General features: G+C 42.8%; 1 protein-coding gene across 7 annotated transcripts in view; it reads left to right on the top strand.

Annotated features, from left to right (window-relative positions):
* Positions 1 to 21,856, top strand: part of LOC307017304 (trinucleotide repeat-containing gene 6A protein-like) — a 44,135-nt gene extending 22,279 nt beyond the window's left edge. For 4 of the 7 annotated variants that reach the window (XM_079646856.1, XM_079646854.1, XM_079646860.1 and 1 more), the window contains 21 exons: positions 40 to 241; positions 359 to 816; positions 1,129 to 1,260; positions 1,364 to 1,525; positions 4,795 to 4,983; positions 6,496 to 6,656; positions 6,901 to 6,978; positions 7,125 to 7,292; positions 10,329 to 10,484; positions 10,696 to 10,815; positions 11,447 to 11,584; positions 11,854 to 12,021; positions 12,150 to 12,324; positions 12,475 to 12,618; positions 12,975 to 13,145; positions 13,240 to 13,380; positions 16,558 to 16,665; positions 18,295 to 18,525; positions 19,119 to 19,204; positions 19,531 to 19,670; positions 20,201 to 21,856. In XM_079646856.1, coding sequence (XP_079502982.1) covers positions 40 to 241; positions 359 to 816; positions 1,129 to 1,260; positions 1,364 to 1,525; positions 4,795 to 4,983; positions 6,496 to 6,656; positions 6,901 to 6,978; positions 7,125 to 7,292; positions 10,329 to 10,484; positions 10,696 to 10,815; positions 11,447 to 11,584; positions 11,854 to 12,021; positions 12,150 to 12,324; positions 12,475 to 12,618; positions 12,975 to 13,145; positions 13,240 to 13,380; positions 16,558 to 16,665; positions 18,295 to 18,525; positions 19,119 to 19,204; positions 19,531 to 19,670; positions 20,201 to 20,549 — 3,677 coding nt within the window. In that variant the 3' untranslated portion in view covers positions 20,550 to 21,856. The remainder of the gene's footprint in view (positions 1 to 39; positions 242 to 358; positions 817 to 1,128; positions 1,261 to 1,363; positions 1,526 to 4,794; positions 4,984 to 6,495; positions 6,657 to 6,900; positions 6,979 to 7,124; positions 7,293 to 10,328; positions 10,485 to 10,695; positions 10,816 to 11,446; positions 11,585 to 11,853; positions 12,022 to 12,149; positions 12,325 to 12,474; positions 12,619 to 12,974; positions 13,146 to 13,239; positions 13,381 to 16,557; positions 16,666 to 18,294; positions 18,526 to 19,118; positions 19,205 to 19,530; positions 19,671 to 20,200) is intronic. The other 3 variants (XM_079646857.1, XM_079646859.1, XM_079646858.1) reach the window with 3 other exon arrangements.
* The last annotated feature ends 2,237 nt before the right edge of the window (positions 21,857 to 24,093 follow it).

Below are 24,093 nucleotides of genomic sequence, written 5' to 3'. Positions count from 1 at the left end.
GTCGGCAAAAGATTGACTTCCCTTTTGGTTTGCTTGCAGGTTGGGGTGGTGGGCCGGGCAACTCAGGTCCAGGTCCAGGTCCAGGAGGCTCTGGCTGGGGCGAGCGACAAAACTCAAGTTGGGACAATAAAGCCCCAGCAAACGGAGGAGGTGGGCAGAGCAGCTGGAACGATGGATCCGGCTACAAGGGTGGCAACAACAACAGTAACACTTGGAGCAATAACACCAACAAAGACGACAGGTAATTGATGATTGGACATTTCCGAAATACTGATTTTAACAACACAGTAATATAGTTTGAAGCAAGTTTAATGTGACGCCTAATTGAGTAACTGATCTTTTTGTATTTATTTGTTAGATCCAATACCTGGACTAATGCGCCCAAACCGCAGCAGCAAGGCTGGGGTTCGCAGAGTGGACATGGAAGGGAGGGCTGGGGTCACGGTGGAGATGGACCCAGAGCAGGAGGCAACAACCACTGGGAGGGGCGGGAGAGGGATAGCGACAGCAACCGCTCAGGCTCCGGATGTTGGAGCGAGCAGAGCCGAACCAACACCAGCAGCAGCAGCGGCGGCAACACCTGGGCGGGCGGCGGAGGATCAAATACTCCAGAACGGAGCACTCTGAACCCAGGCTCTAACTGGGGCGACTCAAACCCTCAGAAACCCAACCCTCAGGGTCACAACCAGGGCTGGGTCGAGCCCACAAAGAACAACCAGAACTGGGGTGAGCAAAATCCAAAGCCCTCCAACGAGTGGGGGAAAGCTCCTGAAGCCAACATGTCCCGAGGCAATCCACCCCCCACCAAGCCCGCAGGTACTTATCTTGAGTATTCATCCGATCAGAATCTCCTTTTTAAATCAAGAATCCTATCTTTTTGTTTATAAGCAAGTCTAAATATACCTGTTTAGTTTATGTATAGTTTACGGACCTTTCAAGTGATACAATGTAAGTTCATACTAAATGGACAACAACATTTAAAGAAGACTGAAATGTTGGGATTTACATTTGAGAAATGTATACTATGTTAAAACTAATCTTTAGAAAAGGCCATAGGGCACCAAAACAGAATTGGTAAGTGGGAGGATACGCAGCTGATGGCTCACTTTTTGTGTTTTCTTCCATCAGGCTGGCAAGGAGGCCCAATTCCCACAGCAGTTCAGAAGGAGGAAACTTCATCTGGGTGGGAAGAGCCTTCTCCTGAGTCTGTTCGCAGAAGGAATGAGATCGATGATGGGACAGCAGCTTGGGGAGAACCAGGTAAACACTGAGCACACTAGGAATCCCTTCAAAAAGTGCTTTTCAGAGTCTAAATCATTTAAAGCTCAAACCTCTTATTGACTTGATTTAACTCTTTTCCCAGCCGCTAAACATGGCGTTGGAGCCGGCAACATGTGGAGCAAGACCAGACAATCAGAGCATGAGGCTGCGAGTCAGCCCCCTCAGCACCAGCCCCACCCGCCTCGCAGCGTCATGCATCCTCCTCCGCCCGTGCAGCCTATGGCCCAGGACAAAAGCTGTAATAGTAAGTTTAATCAATCAATCAATCAATGTTTATTTATATAGCCCAATATCGCATTTGTCTCAGTGGACTTCACAGTGTGTACAGAATATCAGTATGAAAATACGACACCCTCTGTCCTTAGACCCTCTGTCCTTAGACCCTCACATCGTACAAGGAAACACTTCCAGAGATAACCCACAGTTTAAAGGGGAACATGGGAGAAACCTCAGGGAGAGCAACAGAGGAGGGATCCCTCTCCCAGGACGGACAGACGTGCAATAGATGCCGCCGTGTGTAAATCGAAAAGATAATACATTTACAACATAGGTAGACCAAATGTTTGGAAATGCATGTGTCTATAATAAGAAGATGGATGTCAGCAATCCTGTGGGAGCCATCAGGGAAGTAGTATGGTGAGAGTCTGGCAGGACCGCAGAGACAGGTTCAGCCACGACTCGAAGTCCAGGACTCAGATCCAGTGCTCAGGATAGAGGACCCAGGACACACGACCACAGCAACAGGATTAGCCTCCACTCAGGATCCCTTCGTAGATATGGACACAAAAAAGAGATTTGGGGGAAGCTGGGTTAATCGGAACATGAGAGTACACAGGTACAAACAGCCAGAAAGACAGAGTAAGGTGCCCCCCCCCCCCCCCAACAGTCCAAGCCTATAGCAGCTAAACTAACGTGTCTACATACATGCACTCCCTTAGGATAGGTTGAGGGAAAAGGGTAGCAAGTAACAAGTAGGAAACAGAGGTGGAGAGGCACACACAGGGAGAAAGGTCCCCATTCGAACCTGAATTTGTCAGAGGTAGGAGTGGGTCATCGCTGCACACTTGAATGACAGCCTTTCAATTGCTTCCTTAGTTTTGCACACTCTCAAATGCACACCTCAGATAACATGCACTGACTGTGGGTGGGTTAGCATGCAGATTACAGATGTTTTACTTTGAGCAATATTGAGGTTCATGTAAAAATGCTAGGAAATCAGCGAGTATCTGAAATGGTACGAGTGTCTGAATGGTGCAGCCTTGAATAGAATAAAAATATGTATGCACAGATTTTTAAGGCACGTACAGTTCACACCTGTATGTTTGACACAGCGCAGGTAGAAGCCAGATGAAGCCAAATGAATCAGCTGTTATTTGTATCCATATGCATTATTAATCTATGCGTTACATAGAATAAAAGGTATTGAACAACCAAAACTTAAACTCCTTAGTTTCAATCGTTAACACAACTATGAAATCACAAAAAGGTGTGGTGTTACGCACAACATTTTTTTACACCCATCATGCACTTGTGTACTATTCTAAAATGGCTGAGCCAGACCTTCTCGTGTTTTCCCCGACTAGATGTTGCAGCCAAATTACCAAATGTTTTGTCATTACACGTTTCAGTGGTTGTTAGCCTGCAGGGATACTTTAATCGCTGCACACTTGAATGACAGCCTTTCAATTGCTTCCTTGGTTTTGCACACTCTCAAATGCACACCTCAGATAACATGCACTGACTGTGGGTGGATTAGCATGCAGATTACAGATGTTTTACTTTGAGCAATATTGAGATTCATGTAAAAATGCTCGGACATCAGCGAGTATCTGAAATGGTACGAGTGTCTGAATGGTGCAGCCTTGAATAGAATAAAAATCCCCAATTTCCACCCACTCTCTTTTTGAGACAGCTGGTTTTAAAAGGATTTGGACAGTACAAACAATTAAAAGTTGTGGATTCAGATATGTATTCAATAGCATATACAATCTGCACAGTACATGGAGACAAAAAACAATCTCGTACAGACACTCTCCCCCGTCTCCCTACGGTGTTGTCTATGTTGAAGGCTCTTTGTAAAGCTGGTTGAGTCATCCCTTTGGAATGCTAAGAGCATCGATTTTTCTCTTCTCGTTTTTTTCCACCTCCCTTTTTTTCTCTTTCACCCGCCAATTCTGGCTTGCTGTAGAAACACTGGCTTTTGTTTGGTTTGATAAAAAGGGGAGCAATAAGCAGCAGAGGAGGTGGTCTTGGCTTGGTAATAGGAGTAGTTCCAGTGTTAGACGGGGAAGAGTAAAATGAGTAAGACAGCGATTCTGTTGAAAGGGGGGAGGGGGGGGGGTTGGGGTTATTTGAGGTTGCTGTCGAGTGAGCTAACTGGAGCAGCAAACTGGGAAGGGCGGGGCAGAGCAGAGCAGCTCGCGACTGTAACGAGAGAAAGGACCAGGATGTAGATTTACATTTTAAAAAAATAAATGAAGACAAACACACTATCCTTTTAATAGAAAAATATGTAAGGGAAATTAGGCTGATAACATTTTATATATATTTACAGATGTGTTACTAGAGTAAAGAACTTAAAAGAATCTAAGCAAATGTAAAATTGTACTTGAACGCCGATTCTCTTTTTAGAAATAATATTTTTTAAAGTCTTTACAACTTCAGTTTAAGGTTACTGTTTATCTATTGATGTGTGTTTGCATCTGTACAAACGCGTACGTACTCCTGTTTTAAGTGTGCAGCAAATGTGCTACTGCATGTATGTTTAGCTCAGTGTGCATGTTTCTTTTTGTTGTCATGTGCGAGTACTTGTGTTGGAGCATGCCCGGTCACATGAGGGACACTGGAGCCTGAGGCCGCCCCGTGATATGTCCTATTTTTACGGGGAGGTATCCCTGGCATCTCCCGAAATGCTTTCTGGAGCACGTCTGAGTTGTCAGCTGAAACGGGAGACTTTCTAACGCGCACATTTTTAGGGTGCACAGGGGTCCGTGCACACAAAAGAGTTGGTAAACAACACTTATATAAACAAGTTAACGCCGTGTTCCCCAGAGACAGGAGCAGGGCTCTGTTCTCTGATTCCAGCAGGAAACTAACGATGTCAACTTGCAGCAGCATTGTTAATGAGATGTGGGGAGTGGGTCTGCAAAATAAATCCAAATGCTATGTAAATCAAAATATGGACTAGTACAATGTTCAAATCGCAGGAAGCACAATATTTGGCCAAACATGATTTTAAAAAGACAATTTTTAATAAAGTATAGTGGAGCTGCAATGATATCCCAGCCTGCAGGTTCAACAAAACAAATTGGTTTTACAGATATTGTTAAGAAATAGCACCATAATCGTGTGTGTGTGTGTATGTGTATATATATATATATATATATATATATATATATATATATATATATATATATATATATATATACTTCCAACAGGAGTCATTTGGGGGGGCTCTTGGGTAAAAAGGTTGGGAACCCTTGTTCTAACGGGTACTGCCCTCTTCGCCTCCAGGTTGGGGTGAGCCGTACGCCAAGAAGAAGGAGTCCTCGACGTGGGAGCCTCCCGCTCCTCCACCTGTAAAAGTGGACAACGGGACGTCTGCCTGGGGGAAACCCATGGAGACCAACTCCACCTGGGAGGAGCCCGGCCGAGATAAGAGAGACTCCGCTGCGCCTGGATGGAGCGGACAGCACAAGCCTGGTAGGAGCACACCTTCTTTGTTTTAAGCATTTATTTGGAGTCATTAACAGGGGGTCCGCGGGGTCTTAAAAAGTATTAAAAGTTGATAAATCAATTTAGCGAAAATTAAGGCTATTAAAAAGTATTAAACGGCATTTTCCAAGGTATTAAGAAGGTTCACAGCAACGACAACATGAAACACCCTTTAATTTACTGAAACGACATGTCGGGAAACCCCCCAAGGCGGCCCCATGCATAGCGCGCCGTAAAATGTTGCTTATTATTTTAAGTTTCGTTGCCTTGCTCCGCTTTGTGTAACGACTACGGTAACGGGTCCCAAGGTGGGTAAACCGGCATACGCAACGCTCTGGGGGTCCAACGGCTCCGTGTGTGCCCTATATGATCATTTTCTGATAACGATGAAAGAGCCCGCCTCCCTCTCCCCACGTCTCCTGCTGCTGCTGGGCTGTCAGAAGAGGGGGAGGAAAAGAGAGGCAGTCACCGTTTATTAAATATTATTATATTATTATACAGAGAACAGAGTCGTTATCAATTTGTTTTAAAGCTCAATAAATAACAAAGAAGACCTCTGACCGGCACTTTTCAAATTTTGTACGGAAGATTTAAACTTTAACGGACATGTTGACCGGCGGAACATTTTTTTTACGGAAACTCTGCCGCACGGTCCCCTCGTTCCTTGGAAGAGGCGGAGAGGTGGGTGTTTTTCATCTGCTGGTGGACTACCTGAGAGATACAGCAGGAGAACACGCCGTCCACCGCGGAGAATAAACAGAAGGGCAACCATGGCAACCATGCTCCGGGGTCTTCTTCGCTGCTTTTGGTGTATTTTGGGCGGCAGCAGCGCCACTTACAGGCCTGACATATGTACTACATCGTTTCCAGCATTTGCAGCGGTCTAGTGTGAACGGACACGTTAATGAATCGAATGCGTGTGAACGGAAGCCTTTTTTGCGCTTGCGTATGCGTTTTACCGTGTGGGGCCGGGGTCTAAGCCAAACTATATCCGGTCACAGAGATCTGCTATTTTAAAGTAAAGTCAACACATATCGACCCTAATATAGTCTATATTAAGAACGAGAAAAGTCTTAACATATATATCCTTTTTTGTAAACATATGACAAATGTGTGAGGGTGATGACGTCAGAGCATCGTCCTATGTGCCAGACCTGACCTTCACAGAGAGGTTGAAGTTCATGTGGAGAGGAGGCTTCAGTGGTCTGTCTGCACTCTGTTTAGTTTTGCTATCTTACAATCAATACAGTAAATGTGAGGTAAAGTGTGTTGCCAATGTAACCGGTTAGAACTCAAAGTTGCGATGAGGTCTTAAGATGTATGGAAAGGGTCTTAAAAAAGGTCTTAAAAGGTATTAAATTTGACCTCAGGATTCCTGCATATACCCTGATTAAGTATTTCTATTACAGTCGCCAGTCATCCATCTTTTTAGTTTTCCAACAGCAATGTTTACAATCTCTCGTTGGTGTTCACTTTCTTCCTCTGTCCTTTCCTTCTTAGTAGCTCCAGGTCCAAAGCCCATGGAGACGTGGGGAGGAGGGGAGGGCAACAGCTGGGACCAGGAAGAGGAGGTGGAGATCGGCATGTGGAGCAACAGCCAACAGGACAACAGATCCCACGACCAAAACACCTGGAGCTACAAGCATAAAGTGTCCAGCAAAGTACGTTGACATCGAATTAGCGCGTCTGTAGCATGAAAACATAGATCCCTACTCTCACAGAACACCTGATATTAAAAAGCACATCCTTTGTAAAGTAATTGTAGACGTCGTCTTTATTTTGCAGAATGGATTTTATTTTCTTTCTGAAATTATCATATCTTTTTTCCCCTTCGGAAACACTTGAAGACACTGGAAGCATTAGCAGCCAGTTTAACCATTGGTTATTTGTCTTACTATGTTTCAGATGAACAAACCAGTCAACAAACAGGATGAGCCCTGGATGAGGCCGTTCGTCAACCAGTTCAACAGTATGAACTTCTCTGTAAGTCCTGTTTCTAATGATTCTTCTGTTGCCTCTCATTTACTTTTAAATTCAGCATATATTAAGAAAAATGGCTGTTAAAATATTTTTTAAGCAGCGATTGTATTCATCTTTGGTCTTTTCGAATCCATTTTCCCATCATGCAGAGAGACTCTCCTGACGACTCCATGAAAACGGGAGCAGGCATGGTGCAGGACAAGCGTATGGACATGGGCGGCATGGGAGACTACAACGGAGGGATGGGGAAGAACCCCGGGTCTCGCCACCAGCTCCACAAGGACTCTCCCATGGACCGCGGCTCTTACTATGACAAGGTATGCAGAAACATCAAAGTTACCGTGGTGTACGAATGGGGCTGGGGGTAAGGATCTCAGGAACACAGCAGCTGTGTTTCACCAAGCTCAAATACAAAAAGGGGGTTGTAGCAACAATGAATGAGTTGTAAATATGCTCTACATTAGATACATTTAGCTAATAATTGTATTCAAAGCAGCTTACAATAAGTGCATTCAACCATGAAGATACAAACTCCTTTGTATGTATTTAAACAAGGAAACAAAACTTAGTTTTAAAATAATGAACAGACAATTTTATTTGCAGTCAGTTTCTTGCAGTCAAGAACCAAAATGTGCACAGTTTTAGCTAAATCTAGCTATTTTGAACTACTACGTAAAAGTAACTTTACCAGTTAAAGGTTAAATAATACTCTCTGCCATTGTGGTGATCTTAAGGTAGCTGAGTCTCTCTGCCGTCTCTCAGCCCTGTGCTGCCCCCCAGTGGGGGTTCTCACGTACTGCATTGTGGACTACAGAAAGGGATGTGAGCATGTTGTATCTCATCATTAGGATTTCTTATTAAGAATATATCATTTCTAATCAATAACAGCAAATTAAATATGCTTGATTGTTATTAAAAAAAAAAGAACTTTTAAAAGTGATTTGTAATTATACAATGGAGTCATCCCCTTAAATAGCTGCCCTAGGTTTGTTTGGCTTGCTTCTCTTCCTCTGATGGCGCTTCTCCACTGCAGGGCCTCGCACGGCTTAGTACGGTATGGTTAGGCCTTGGTAGGCGATCGGCTGTTCGGCGGGCGGAGCAACGCTGAGGTCATCTTCAATGTTAGCCCTCAGAGCTCACAGCTGATCATATCTGTCCAGAAACTAGACAAAAGTTAAACAAGTACAAACTAGGGCTGTGCGATCATGGCAAAAATCATAATCACGATTATTTGGGTCAATAATTGATATCACGATTATTTTGAGGATTATTCATTGACCATTTATTGAACTCTAAAACAAATAATATTTTACCAATAAACAAGATCAAAAAAAATGTTGGAGCGCACTTCCAAAATTATACCAAACATATATTAATATGATAAATACAAATAAATCAAATATGTTGCAGTGCACTGTCACAACCTACTGAAAACTCCTTAACATAGCCAACATTTTGGTAAAACATATTCCACATATTCCACTCAGTTAAACGTTGAAGGCTGGCCCACCGTCATGGTCCAGAAGTAACAGGAAATAAATGTTGAACTACAATTTAAGACCAAATAAAAATGTTTTGACCACCATGGCAAATGCTGGTCGGGCTTTTTGCAAGAAACACCAGCCTGTTTACATAGTCTGGTTTCAGAGATGAGCGCTGGCAGGTGAGAATATTGCCACCTGCACTGAGGACCCTCTCTGAAGAGGAACTTGTGGCAGTGCTGCCACATATGACACAGGAAAAAAAGAAAAGACTCTGAACCCTTTCTTTGCCACAGATCTGAAGCTACACAGGAATCTGCTGCCAAAGTGCAATAAAAAAGACAAAATTAATCGAATCAAACCCTTTTTTTGTTGCATTTTATTAGAGTATAAAAAGAAATGCCTTTAAAATAGGATGCAAGCAACACTAGTTTCTTAACCTGAATTGATAATAGACTATAATCAATGTAAACAGAACAGATCTTAAGGTTTGCATTCTTATACCATTTTTTCTACAATAAGCACTGCAGCCTTGCTCTTGTTTTTGGGCCTGGAGAAAATGGACTGTTGTGCATTTAGCTGTCCTTTTAGGCCCCTCCCCTTTTGGAAGAATTAGGAGGGAATTCTGTCTCGTAGCGTTTGTGCAGTTTTGAAATGCCGCTCCTAAATTACCCTTATTCGATAAAGCCACGCTCGCACTGCAGATGAGACAGATGGACTTTGAATTGGAATAGATAACAAAATAATCATCCTCCCACTCGGAGTGAAAATTATATATTTTGGGCTTTTTTGCTTCTGCCATAATTGCGGTCTTGTGTGCGTGCAGACTGTCACTCCTGTTGACACGGACAACGTCAGCGAACTATGCCCACTGCCCACCAGCCACTCCCCGACACATGGGGTCACGACGGCCAATCACAAAGCTTCGATGCGTTCAAGTGCATTATTCTGGCACATGAAGATTATGTTACAGGACATTAACGATAAAACAAAATATTGTTGTTCTATGTTTAGACACATCTCGCGATCGACTGGGAATCTCCCTGCGACCCTTCTTTTTAACGAGTTGCTGCTCTTGTTCTGACATCTTCGCTCGCGCTGAACACTCACAACACATGTCACTCCCACGTGGCCGAGTGGGCTCTTAGGGAGGGGCGAAAGCGCACCCAGCAAAAATAATCGTATTTCGTCAATTATGCTGTTTTCATAATCGTCACAAGCCATAATCGTAATCGCGATTAAAATACGATTAATTGCACAGCCCTAGTACAAACCACAGACTGTCTGTCATGGTGAATACAGTCGCTGGTTTATTTATGTCTGTAGGCCGTTGTTGTGAGTGTGGACGGAGCAGATACAACGTTAGCTTAGCCTGGTCGATCCGATATCCATTCAGAAAAACACGCATTTTAAAAGGTTTTTCGCCTGCCGTCTGCCTGCAGACCGGAATCAGTATGTTGTTACTTTGGCATCATTTTGAAACATATGGTAAAATATGTTCATTTTGTCGTAGCCCCCTTGCCAGCGATTCTCTCTGACCATTCAGCAGTCGAGTGTTTACGTCACTAGTTTAGCACATTCAGCCCGGAACTAGCCCTAGTGGAAATTAAAAGTAAAGCTTAAACCGTGCTGCAGTGGAAAAGCGCCATTAGAGCTGCTTGTCTCTTATCTTATGTCTTTTTGGTGCCACCTTCTCATTATTCTTTTCCCACTGTCATCCCTTCCTCCTTCCTTCTCTCTCTTCTTCTTCTGCAAAATTAACTCTCTTCCTCCCTTTCTCCTTCCCTCTCTGCACTTCTCTGGCTGCTGACCTGCTTCCTGTCCCTCTGTGCTTGCTGTCCGTCTGCTGTGCGCCTGGGCTTGCTTCTGCAGCTGTCCGTTTCCCCCTCTGCTTACAATAACGCTGCTCCTGACGAGCCCTCCTCCAATCAAAGCATGAGCTTTTCCTCTTCCAATTCTGCTCAGCCTTTCACCTGCCTCGAATCTGGGCCATCTCCCGCCCACTTGAGTCCTGGGGGCGCTCGGCAGGTGAGTGTGGCAGGAGGAACAGGGTGTTGGTTTTATGGGTCTTCAGCCTCAGACTCCACGATGGTATTCTAGCGGGTTCACACATTTATCTGGCAATTCATATTTAATTTCTTGGAAACCTGTGTTCACAAAACAACAAACAAAGTATTCTGATTTTCAGTTTGTGCAAGTTGTTTGACCTTCTGCTTGTGTGTGTTTTCTCCCTTCTCAGAATGTAAACCCTATGATGGGTGGCAGCAGCGTAGCACAGGGCCGAGGCGGCCCCCAGTCGCAGATCCCCCCCCAACCCAACCTCCGCAACCAAGTGCCTCCACCCATCCTGCCCCCTCAGGTAAAACACCATACCTGCTTTCTCTAAGATAGCATATATCTACTGCTCATTAGTTCAAATGTTGTCCGTGGTTTGATTTGTGTTTTATCCAAAAATGTGAATGACCTTTATATACATTTAAACCAGGGTTCTTACGGCCATTAAAAACCTGGAAAAGTCATGGAAATTCAAAAAGCTAATTCCAGGCCCTGGAAAGGTTATGGAAAACTATATTTCTCCCAAAGTTTTGGAAAAGTCATGGAAATGTAACTAAAGTTGCATTAAATATAATTTATATTTTATCTAATCGCCGAAATAGTAATACTATAATAATAATAATAAATATCGTATAGTAATAAAACGTAAAATGGCATCTGACGAGGTATTCTGCTGGTGAGAGATTTGAGTTGCTTTAGCGTGTAGAAGCTAGTAAGCCTACCATTTGATTTGTTTTAGATAGGCACAACATGTTTCATATGCAGACCTTATTTTCCTGTTCCATGTTAAAATAAACCATTTTCAGTGGTACCGCTGAGAAAGAGTACTTTTTTTGGTCATGGAAAATTAGGTAAAGATCATGGAAAAGTCATTGAAAATCATTGGTGAAAAAGTGTATGAACCCTGTTAAACAAATATGTTGTTTTGTGCTCAGGTGCCTCCATCCCTGTTGAAGTACCCGGGAGGTAATGGAGGTCTGAACCCTCTGTTCGGCCCTCAGCAGGTCGCTGTGCTCAACCAACTCTCCCAGCTCAACCAGCTGTCACAGCTCAGCCAGATCAACCAGTTACAGGTAGAGCCACACAAACATGTTGTATCTGCACTCAAATCCATACAGCAGTGAGCCTTGTGAAATGTTGCCTCGCAGTATAGTGTGACTCAGAAAGAAGTCCAAAAACACCGAAATGTGTTAAAACTTCAACAATTAAAATTGGTGTTGATATAGATACGGATATTATCTTGCTGAACAAAACATACTTAAAGCAAACCAGAGATGCAGAAACATCAGCAAACTGCTTTTATCAACATGTTTCAACTATCAACTTTTTTGTTGGCCTGCAGCGTCTTCTCCTCCAGCAGCAGCAGCAGCAGCAGCAGCAGCAGCAGCAGCAGCAGCAACAACAACAACAACAGCAGCAACAACAACAGCAGCAGCAGCAGCAGCAGCAGCAGCTGCAGCAGAAAGTTCAGAGCCATAGACCCATGCCTGTGGGACGACCCAGTGAACAGGTGTGTGTTTGTTTAAAAATGTGCTTCATTAAAACCAACATTTAATCATTTGTGTTTCATGAACCAGAAGTGTCTCAATGTTTTCTTTTGTATTGGTTTTGTCTGACTTCCTTACTTCCTGTCCTTAGACTCGTCCTATTGGTTCGTCTCCGTCGATGATGCAGCCGCCTCGCCACCTGGACCCCTCCATGATGAAACCGCCTCCACCACACAAACCCTACATGGATAACTACATGTCCCACAATGCCCCTGACATGCAGAAGGATGCTTCTTCTCTTGGATCCTTCAGCAACTTCCCTTTAAGTACGTTAGCTGATAATAAATGCAACATTTTAAATCAGTATATGTCCCCTGATTGAGGAGTCGATATTTGACTTGATTTACCTTTATTTTATACTCTTTATGTTTTTAAATATGGAGAGACTGAATTTCGTGTCTCCTTTCTGTTTTCAGGCTTGAACTCTAACATGAATGTACCCCTGGACATGGGTGTTGGTGGAGGTAGTGGCGGTGGAGCTATGAGCTACAAAGAGCCGCCCCAGTCCAGAATGAAGAAACTTTGGTCTACTGACCCTCTGGAGCAGGACAGCAAATCTGGTACAGAAAAAAACCTTGTGTTTTGTTGATATTGAAAGTGCAATTAGAGTTCTTTTTATGGGGGGCTGGTCTACCTATGAATCTCAAACTTCTGGGGTTGAAACAATTGCAAAAAAAGTTGCCCGACAAACTCGAGGTGCAATTTGGCAAAAAGGTGTTTGGATTCAAAGCATTAAACATTAAAATACATTTCAGTAAAATATGAGTTATGCACTTAATGTAAACTGTCATAAAAACATTTACCCCCTGGGATGAATAAAGATTTCTGACATGAATATGAATAACCAAACCAATGAGTTTTTGTGAGTGTGAGTGTGTGTGTGTATCCTGATCTATGTCTTTGTTTCCGCCCTCAGGTGCTATGTCGTCTGGGCTGCGTCTGGAGGATTCTCCCTTCTACAACTTCCTGTCTCCTGGCCCGTCTCCCCTGAGTCCTCCCGGCCAATCAATGGGCTCGGTGGGAGATGGCTGGCCACCCCGTGCCAACTCCCCCCTGCCCCCTGGAAACACTGTCGCCTGGCCCCCAGGTACAACACCCAGGCTTTTCTAGGACCAAACGAATAAAAACAAAGTGTTCCCGTTGACATGTTCTAATCCCCGTCTGTGTTTTTCTTGTTGCAGAGTTCCGACCCGGGGAGCCCTGGAAAGGTTACCCCAACATTGACCCTGAGACCGACCCTTATGTGACCCCCGGCAGTGTCATCAACAACCTCTCCATCAACACCGTCCGCGACACAGACCACCTCAGGGACAGGAACAACGGTAGGACACACACACACACACACACACACACACACACACACACACACACACACACACACACACACACACACACACACACACACACACACACACACACACACACACACACACACACGCACACACGCACACACACGCACGCACACGCACAACAGAAAGACGGATATGAACACAAAGTAGGGTTGAGTTTCAAATAAGGCTGACGATCATCGCGTTATGCGCATAAGCAATATTCCTTTTTTTAGGAGGATATTAAGTAGGCAAATGAACTCAAACACGTCATGTTACAATTATTTTGCTATTTGCTACAAAAGGAAAACTTGCGTGGCTCTCATGTCAGGGGTGCTTGAGTGAGTGACATGCAGGCTCTGCATGCACAGCAAACCACCAATCACAATGCATTTAGATGACGCTTTTATACAAAGAGACTTACAATAAGTACATTCGACCAAGAAGATACAAACTAGAAGAAAACAGAATCATATAAGTGCATCAGGTTTCATAGAGCCAAAACATTTCAAGTGCTACTCAACTGGCTTTAGATAAGCCAGTCCTTTGTTAGTATCTAAGTCCTTTGTTAGTATCTAAGTGCTTTGTTAGTATCTAAGTGCTTTCTTAGTATCTAAGTGCTTTGTTAGTATCTAAGTCCTTTGCTAGTATCTAAGTGCTTTGTTAGTATCTAAGTGCTTTGTTAGTATCGAAGTGCTTTGTTAGTATCGAAGTGCTTTGTTAGTATCTAAGTCCTTTGCTAGTATCTAAGTGCTTTGTTAGTATCTAAGTGCTTTGTTAGTATCGAAGTGCTTTGTTAGTATCTAAGTCCTTTGTTAGTATCTAAGTGCTTTGTTAGTATCTAAGTCCTTTGTTAGTATCTAAGTCCTTTGTTAGTATCTAAGTGCTTTGTTAGTATCTAAGTCCTTTGTTAGTATCTAAGTCCTTTGCTAGTATCGAAGTGCTTTGTTAGTATCTAAGTCCTTTGTTAGTATCTAAGTGCTTTGTTAGTATCTAAGTCCTTTGTTAGTATCTAAGTCCTTTGTTAGTATCTAAGTGCTTTGTTAGTATCTAAGTCCTTTGTTAGTATCTAAGTGCTTTGTTAGTATCTAAGTGCTTTGTTAGTATCTAAGTGCTTTGTTAGTATCTAAGTGCTTTGTTAGTATCTAAGTGCTTTGTTAGTATCTAAGTGCTTTGTTAGTATCTAAGTCCTTTGTTAGTATCTAAGTGCTTTGTTAGTATCTAAGTCCTTTGTTAGTATCTAAGTGCTTTGTTAGTATCTAAGTGCTTTGTTAGTATCTAAGTGCTTTGTTCGTATCTAAGTCCTTTGTTAGTATCTAAGTGCTTTGTTAGTATCTAAGTCCTTTGTTAGTATCTAAGTCCTTTGTTAGTATCTAAGTGCTTTGTTAGTATCTAAGTCCTTTGTTAGTATCTAAGTGCTTTGTTAGTATCTAAGTGCTTTGTTAGTATCTAAGTGCTTTGCTAGTATCTAAGTGCTTTGTTAGTATCTAAGTGCTTTGCTAGTATCTAAGTGCTTTGTTAGTATCTAAGTGCTTTGTTAGTATCTAAGTGCTTTGCTAGTATCTAAGTGCTTTGTTAGTATCTAAGTGTATCTAAGTGCTTTGCTAGTATCTAAGTGCTTTGCTAGTATCTAAGTGCTTTGCTAGTATCTAAGTGCTTTGCTAGTATCTAAGTGCTTTGCTAGTATCTAAGTGCTTTGCTAGTATCTAAGTGCTTTGCTAGTATCTAAGTGCTTTGCTAGTATCTAAGTGCTTTGCTAGTATCTAAGTGCTTTGTTAGTATCTAAGTGCTTTGTTAGTATCTAAGTGCTTTGCTAGTATCTAAGTGCTTTGCTAGTATCTAAGTGCTTTGTTAGTATCTAAGTGCTTTGTTAGTATCTAAGTCCTTTGTTAGTATCTAAGTGCTTTGTTAGTATCTAAGTGCTTTGTTAGTATCTAAGTGCTTTGCTAGTATCTAAGTGCTTTGTTAGTATCTAAGTGCTTTGCTAGTATCTAAGTGCTTTGTTAGTATCTAAGTGCTTTGTTAGTATCTAAGTGCTTTGCTAGTATCTAAGTGCTTTGTTAGTATCTAAGTGTATCTAAGTGCTTTGCTAGTATCTAAGTGCTTTGCTAGTATCTAAGTGCTTTGCTAGTATCTAAGTGCTTTGCTAGTATCTAAGTGCTTTGCTAGTATCTAAGTGCTTTGCTAGTATCTAAGTGCTTTGCTAGTATCTAAGTGCTTTGCTAGTATCTAAGTGCTTTGTTAGTATCTAAGTGCTTTGTTAGTATCTAAGTGCTTTGCTAGTATCTAAGTGCTTTGCTAGTATCTAAGTGCTTTGTTAGTATCTAAGTGCTTTGTTAGTATCTAAGTGCTTTGCTAATATCTAAGTGCTTTGTTAGTATCTAAGTCCTTTGTTAGTATCTAAGTGCTTTGCTAATATCTAAGTGCTTTGTTAGTATCTAAGTGCTTTGCTAATATCTAAGTGCTTTGTTAGTATCTAAGTCCTTTGTTAGTATGTAAGTGCTTTTTATTTTGTTTTTTGTTTTTCATTTTTATTGCATTTCAACAATCACAACCATTCTTGATCAGATCACAGCAGGATAACCGAGCTAGCTCAGCTTGTTGCTCTGATAACTTAAGATCCAGAAGTCCGTGACTAAAATCCTTCATCCTCAAATCCTTCAACTAAATATCGTTAAAAAAATACCAATTGTATAACATTAAAGTTCAAGAAAGGATGGTTTGCGGACAATTCCTGTATTTTTTCATATCGCTATATATATCGCAGGGGGACAAAATATCGCAATGTCAGTTTTTTCCAATATCGTGCAGCCCTAGTTTCAATACAGAATACCAATTTTTATATCTCTTATTTCATCTTTTATCTACTTCTCTCTCCTTTCATTAGCATTAAACAATGTCCGAAACGTTAAGAAAGCTTCTTTCAAGCTAACACAGTCTGTTTTGCTGTTTGAGATAACAGCGTTCACCTGCAGATTGTATTTAAGCCAGATCCAAGATTGTGTCTTGGAGAAAGAAGCACCACTCTGTGCCATTTCCGAGGGCCTTATTTGCCTGACTTGCAAGAAATGTGATTTTCAGTCTAGCTTTTAAAAAGATAATGAAATTGTAAAGCGTTTATAAACCATACATGTTTTCAGAGGCGCTAACTTTCCCCTCTCTGTCTCGCAGGGCCATCCTCATCACTGAACACCACGATGCCTTCTAACAGTGCCTGGTCATCCATTCGTGCCTCCAGCCACAGCGGTTCCCTCACCAGTACAGCACAAAGCACTTCAGGTATGCTTCACTTCTTGTAATACAGCTTTTTCCATTGTAAACCCCCCCCCCCCCCCCCCCCCCCACCTTATCACCTGAATCTCCTCCTAGAGCACCATTGTGTTCTTTGTAACCAAGTCTCTCTCAGAGGGGCGTGGGGAGGGGCTCCTTGTTTTCATCTAAAGTAACAGACAGAGAATCAGCACTTTGGAAACAGGGCTGAAACAGAGTGGATTATGGGTAATGCTGCAATGATTTGTTTGGTGTTTAGAGCCAAACACTTCAGAGACATGTTCTGTATATATCTGAGACCTATAATATATTGATGAAAAACAGTTTAATAGACAGGGGTGCACATCACTTTTTTAGTGAGTTACTCAGATGAGTACCAGGAGACAGCGTTTGGTACGCACCCCACACGAAGCGTGGTCCTCCTCAGTGTCTCCTTCACTGTCCTCAATTTACACTTCTTGCATGCTAGATGATGAAGATGATGAAGATGCACCTGCCTGTCTCTTTTTAAGCCTCCGATTTGCTTTCTCCAAAACTTGTTGCCAAAACTGTGAAGTCCTTGCATTTCCTGAGGCCAAGTTGAAAGGTCAAATACTAAGAAATGATCACATGACTTGAAGTCATATCTGATTTCAGATGTGGGAAGTTACTAAGTACACTTATTCAAGTATTCTACTTAAGTACAATTTTGAGATATTTGTACTTTACTTGACTTTGATCTAATTTGTAAAACTAGCTGCACCTTTACCAGCTTTGAGAACACTTTAATGATCAATCATTACAAAACATATCATATATATTATTCTGAAATGGACCAATCTGCACAATGACTACTTTTACTTTTGGTACTTTAACTATATTTTGATGATCATACTTTTCTAATTTTACTTGAGTAACATTTTGAATGCAGGACTTTTCTTGTAACAGAGTAACACTCTGGTACTTCTACTTTTACTCAAGTACAATATCTGAGTACTTCTTCCACCTCTGTCTGATTTCAAACTCTTCCATTAACACCCTGATTGAGTCTGCAGCTGTGTGTTTTACTCCACTTTGGTGTAAATAAAACTGCAGCAGCTCGACCACAGAGCGTGAACGTTGTGATCAGCTGATTTTGTGCAGTTCTCCAGTGTGTGCGCGGGGCACAGAGGGTGCACAGGGGAGTCTCCCACTGCAGCCATTTGGTGGAGTTTTGGCACAATTCTGTTGTTCATACCGACGTTAACCCTCTCTGTGCACACGGCGACCAACTCTGTTGTCCGGTGATCTAAGCCTCTGCCTCCTGTAAAGCTTCACAGGTCCGTCGGTTATGTCCTGTTCGACTCGGCCAGCACCCAGTTCAGTCAGTCACAGAAAGTCCAAAGAGAGCGAAACGGCAACGTAGCTGCTTAATGTCTTTGTTTCTTTTTACATGTCTAGTAGTTTACTCCATTGACTGTTGACAAGAAACACGTGTATACGAAATATGTGTTTTTGTTTTGAGGTACGCAAAGGCGCGTAGTGACACAAGTGACGTTACGCAATTCAGATTTTTGCCGCGTACCTGCGTACAAGTTATGTGCACCCCTGATAACAGGGGACCTTTAAAAAGAAAGATGTTTAGTGAAACTGATCCCCTTTGGCTCTCTCTCCCTGCAGCCAGACCCAGTGAGTCGAAGTGGTCTCCCGGCGGCGGTTCTGTGTCCAACTCCTCCCTGGCCCACGAGCTGTGGAAGGTCCCCCTGCCTCCCAAGGCGCTGGCTGTGGCGGCTCCTTCCAGACCTCCACCTGGCCTCACCAGCCAGAAGCCCAGCTCCGCCTCCTCCGGCTGGGACAGCTCTTCCCTGAGGCTGGGGGGGTGGGGCTCCACAGAGTCCAGATACACACCTGGTGAGCGCTCATGCACACTAACAGGGGTCAATAACTAAGTACATTTAATCAGGTAGAAACCATCAATGGCAGAATTTTTTTTTTTTTAAATGCGTCAACGTTTTTGCAATATCTTTATTAGTCCCACAGAGGGGACATTTACAGTGTTACAGCAGAAAAGAGCCAAAGACAGCTTAATGTCTAAGAAGCGTGCATACAAAAGAATTAGAGATCCAAAAAACAGTTACAAAATACACTAACAGTTCTGAGGATTTAGCAGCCAGGTATATATTGCACAGTTCATCCATGAAGATGGATTATTAGTATCATTTCAGACACATTGGATTAACCTTCAGGCCTCCGGGTTGAACAGGTTAACGGCATATATTTATTGCACATAGTTGGTTGGTATTTAACAACAAGGGGTGTTAAAGTCTGTGTTGTTGTGCGTAAGCCAAACTCTTCTGTTCAATAGCTCTCTAACCATACATAAGAACACTTTACATCTGGTAGGTGATACAGGGTGTACCGCTCCTCTTAGTATGGCACATGGTCATTTCCTCCATGTTTTACGTCTACACCTTTAACCCGTCCCTTTCCTCTCCTTTCTGCAGGTTCCAGTTGGGGCGATAGCAGCAGCAGCAGCAGCAGCAGCTCAGGGAGATCCCAATGGCTCGTTCTGAAAAATCTCACACCTCAGGTACACACACAAGTACATAAATGTATCAGCTAACCTGTGTTACTTTTTAATTAAATTCTGCCTCATAGTTTGTTCGTACACGGGCAAAAATGTGTGGCACAGTTCTGTTAGTATTTTTCACTGATGATAGAACCAGGGCGACTCGTAAATGATTGGCAACTGTGAGCCGTGGTACATTGTCTAAAACACAAACAAATGAAAGGCGCCCAAAATGGCTGTGCTCCGATCATTCAACAAACCCACCTAATAGAGGAAATGTTTGTGCGTTATATTTGTCAGCAGTTCATGAACATCTGTCCCCTTCTGTTTGTTTGTGCTTCGTTCAGATTGACGGCTCTACCCTGAGGACTTTGTGCATGCAGCACGGCCCTCTGATCACATTCCACCTCAACCTGCCACACGGTAACGCTGTGGTCTGCTACAGCTCCAAGGATGAGGCCGCTAAGGCCCAGAAGAGCCTGCACATGTAAGGACGCACACTCACACACACACTCCACTTTTCCATTTCTGTGCCTGAGTAGACATCCTGTATTAGACCCAGGACTAGTGAGAACCAAGTCAACCTAAACAGGAAAGGAGAGAAAACCAACCTAGATTTCTGTTTGAGGTTATCAGCTGATTATCAGGATTTGAACAATAATTACAATTTAAAAACCAACAAAAACTTTTTTTTCTTCTTTTTTTTTAAAATCTCTTCAAAGTCAATTACTAACAGTTGTTTGAGAGACTGAATAGATAACTAATAAAAAGAAGTATGGATACGCATTGACAGTAGACGTCTTAGTTTTCAAGCCTGCGATCTTGTGTGAACGTGACACACTAAACAAAAACTTCTATGACCACATTTCCTACGCTCTCCAGTGTTTAAAAAAAAAAATGCATTAACAAACTAATTTAGTCAGGGAAATAGTTTGAATGTGGAGTCCAGCCACAGGATGTTTTGGATCAGCAGCCACACCCCACTGACCCTCTCACTGACCCTCTCTGTCTCTGCAGGTGTGTTTTGGGGAACACTACCATTCTGGCCGAGTTTGCCAGCGAGGAGGAAATCAACCGTTTCTTTGCACAAGGGCAGTCACTGGCCACTCCCTCCTCCAGCTGGCAGGCCATCGGCTCCTCTCAGAGCAGAATGGATCAGTCTCACCCGTTCCCCAGCCGCGCTCCTGAGCCCACCCAGTGGAACAGCAGCGACCTCCACAGCTCCTCCCTCTGGGGCGGGCCCAACTATTCCAGTAGCCTGTGGGGGAATCCCAGCGGCACCGAGGGGGGGAGGATCAGCAGCCCTTCTCCAATCAGCTCCTTCCTCCCAGTGGATCACCTGTCAGGGGGAGGGGACTCCATGTGAACCGCCTGCCAATCAAAACAGGCTGTGGGAAGGGTCAGTAGAGAATAATCAATAATCAGCAGAAAAAAAGAAAAAAAAAGTAGTTAAAAAAAAAAAGCAATGGCACTAGTCGGACTCTTTTTCACTTACAAGAAATACAACAAAGCGGGGTCTCCCCTGTGGAAAACAAGTTACGTTTCTCTCTCTGCACATATGTCCACTTTGTTTTAGCCCAAAAACATATCAGTCGGAATACTTGAATCATGCAGGCCAATTCTATAATGTGAACGGATGGATATTTGCTTCCAGGTAGTGCTCTTTCAGACCGAAAAAAGCTTCAATCGAGCTCATTATTATATATATATATTTTTTGTTTCATTCGTCATGTTTATTTGAATTCCAATTATTTTCATTTTTAACGTTTTCTTTTTTTTGTTTGCTGACAATGTTGGAGTATGAGCTTTTTAACTTTGCACTGAATGTGGTTTTTTCTCAGTATATATAATCTGCAATATAGAGGGAGCAGCCCGTTTTTCCAGTGTAGCTGTTTACTCATTGAGGTCCTTACCGTATGCGCGTGCACGTGCACATATGTGCGCGGAAGTACTTTGTGTGTGTGTGCGAATGAGTATGTGTGCGCTCCTCTCTGCCTTGGCACGCCTACCTTACTGCGTTGTCGTGGAGTTCAAGATCAACAGATAGTTAAAGAAGAATAAACGCTGACTTAGGAGGATTATCTGGTGATAGTAAAAGTGACATTAAAAAGTATTGCACCAATTTTGTTTTAAAACTAAAGAACGTTGAGCTCTGCAGTGCAAAGGACTGTAGCCGCAGCTGGGACTAGCAAGCCCCGCCCATCCAGTGTAAGGGGGCGGGGCCTATCTAGCAAGCCCTCCCACTAGCCCCCTAGTGGGCAGGGGGGAAACAGCACTTTCAGAATAGGCTTTCAATGTTTTGGAGGTGCCACACTGAAACCTCTTGTTTACAAGACTTAGGAGGCGGAACGTGTGTTCATTCTTCATTTTAAAGAGAAGATGGAAAAATAGAAAATAGTGAGAAAAAAAATAAGAAAAAAAAAAGCTACAAAAAAAAGTAAAAACTCTTATTGAGGATGAAGACGATGCTTTGTAACTCTGGGAATTCGGATCAGTGTTTTTGGCCATGGCGTTGGTTATTTGAACTATTCCTCTTTGTCTGCTAAATAACCAGCAATGGTTCTCAGGAAATCAAGCCAGTTTTCCCCCCCTTGTAGGTGAATTAAAAAAAAAAAAGAAACTACTACTCCTTGTAGGAAAGGAAAATCCAACTTCTAGCACTGAAACTATGTATAGGTCTGTACCTTTTATTTTCTCTGCCAAATAACTGCTTTAAGCTGGAGAAGCTCAACACACTGCTTTCAATATGCTGTCTTTTGAGGGACGGGGGTCCTGATGTGGTGGGGGGTGGAGGACGGGCTGTAGACATCCCAATGCTCCCTCTCTCCTCCTCTTCCTCCACTCCTCCACTGATGTTCAAAATCAAAAGTGGGGAGTGTTTATTGTGTGAGTGTGTGACTGTCAGTGGAAAATGCTCGGTCTTGTCAGACTTCTAAACCAAGAGAAAGGCGAATCTGTATCTATGCATACTGTAGCCTCTCACACGGCCTACTGAGAGGCGGTTTTTGTTTTTTTTTCTCACAAAATGTTTTAAATGTTTCATTAAGTACAACAAAAATGCAAACTATAACTTGCTTTTTTGTTTTTTTTTAATCGCTCTCATTGCCACAAATGGTGTTTTTGAAATAAGGAAAGAAGAAAAAGCTTAAAAAATCATTTTGTTTGGTTGAAGATAATATTTTAACAGTGCAAAAGTCGTCCACATTTCATTGCCTTGATCCTAATTGTGTCCGAAGATGCAACAACAAGTCAAGTGGCTTCTACCTGTTTACAAATAGAATATGATTGTATTGTTGTACTGTTTTTTTTTTTTCCTTTGGGGTTGGGGAGGGAGGGGGGGTACTCATCTGAAGTTCCTGAATTGTGTGTGTGTGTGTGTGTGTGAGAATGTGTGTGTGTGTGTGTGTGTGTGTGTGTGTGTGTGTGTGTGTGTGTGTGACGAGGCTCTGAACCGGCGGATGTTAGTCCTATCGGAGGGTCGTGTTGCGAGAGCGGCGTGAATGTAAATCCACCAGTTGTGTTTGTCGACTAAATACACGTGTGAATAATAGATTGACCTATCTACCATTGATTGTTTAGTAACTATGATGCACAATTATCGGGGGAAATCAAAAAGCTTCAGAGAGTGCGCGAAAGAAGTCAGCATTAGCGAAGCCATGGACCTTAATTTCTTCATCGTGTAATTGCTCTGTGTTAAAGCCCGTGTGCGCGTGTCCCCTCTATAGGTTTTTATTTCAGAAGTACTAGTGAACGTTGGCTTAAGTTGTGTTTTTTTAAGTTAAGTCGTGAATCTTTAACAACTTCAAAGCTTGCGTAGTGAGACAGAACCTCGAGTATTAGCCAGATGTGACCGTGGTGTGTGCCAGTATTGAACTGCTCTCTACCAAATAATTCAATCATACAAAAGATTAGTTTACTTATTCCAGAGTCTCTTTGCTTAAACTATACATATATATCTTATTTGTGTTTGTCTGTCAAGTGGAACATCTGAACCATATTTGTTATTCTTTGAGTTAACTTAATTTGACAAATTGAACTGAGGAGCCTTGGATTTTGCACTTGGGTGGATTAGAGGAAAAGGCTGAGCGAGCGGAGAGCAAAGCCGAGATGGAGGGTGTATTTGTTGATTATCAGGTCTGTCTGAGGGCGAAGATGCGTCTGAGTATTGTGACAGGGTAATATGTGTGTGTGTGTGTGTGTGTGTGTGACTAGAGAAGATGGTGCTTTGTTGGCCCCCAGTGAGGGAGCAAGAGAGGGGCTTGGTCGTCCTCTCCAGGTTTACCTCTCACTGTTCGCCGGGCTGGCTCGCCACGCCGCCTGAACCGAGCCTGAATGTAGCTGAAAACGGTTTTTAAACAAATTAAATGTACTTTGCCGAGACTCGATCTGCCTTCCCCGGTACCTGATCAGCCTCAAACATGGAAAAATATCAAGTAAATCAAGCTTTGCTTTGTGTTTATGTATCTAAATCAGTATTTGGCAACTGTTCTTGACCACGCCCCATGTTGTTACGGCAACCGTTGCCGTGGAGACGCTCTTGTCTCGAGCTTGACTGAATCGAGGGTTCTTATTGGCCCGTAGCAACTTGGGAACAGGAATGAGACTTCTGATTGGCTGGTTCATCCTGGCTTTGTTGTTTTTATCAGGGACACGGGGTTATACTTGCCTTTTCACTGGCTGACCCAGGATCAGCTCTTCCTCTCCGACTCCTAAGCTTAACTACAGGAGAGGAAATGCAAAACGAGAACTGACAGGAAGTCCGGGGGCAAGTGAACTCCAAGCAGTCTATTTATTTACTTTCCGCATATATTTTACACTTCGTTCATTCTGATTTTTGGCAATGCTATTTCTCCTAGCGCTGATACCGGGAGTAGTTCTGTCCCTCGTCAGTATCCTTACCTTAACCAATA

The sequence above is a fragment of the Notothenia rossii genome (genome assembly GCF_949606895.1).
Source record: "Notothenia rossii genome assembly, chromosome: 8".
NCBI lineage: Eukaryota > Metazoa > Chordata > Actinopteri > Perciformes > Nototheniidae > Notothenia > Notothenia rossii.
The sequence above is the reverse complement of the archived record's forward strand: the minus strand, read 5'-3'. Positions and strand labels throughout refer to the sequence as shown.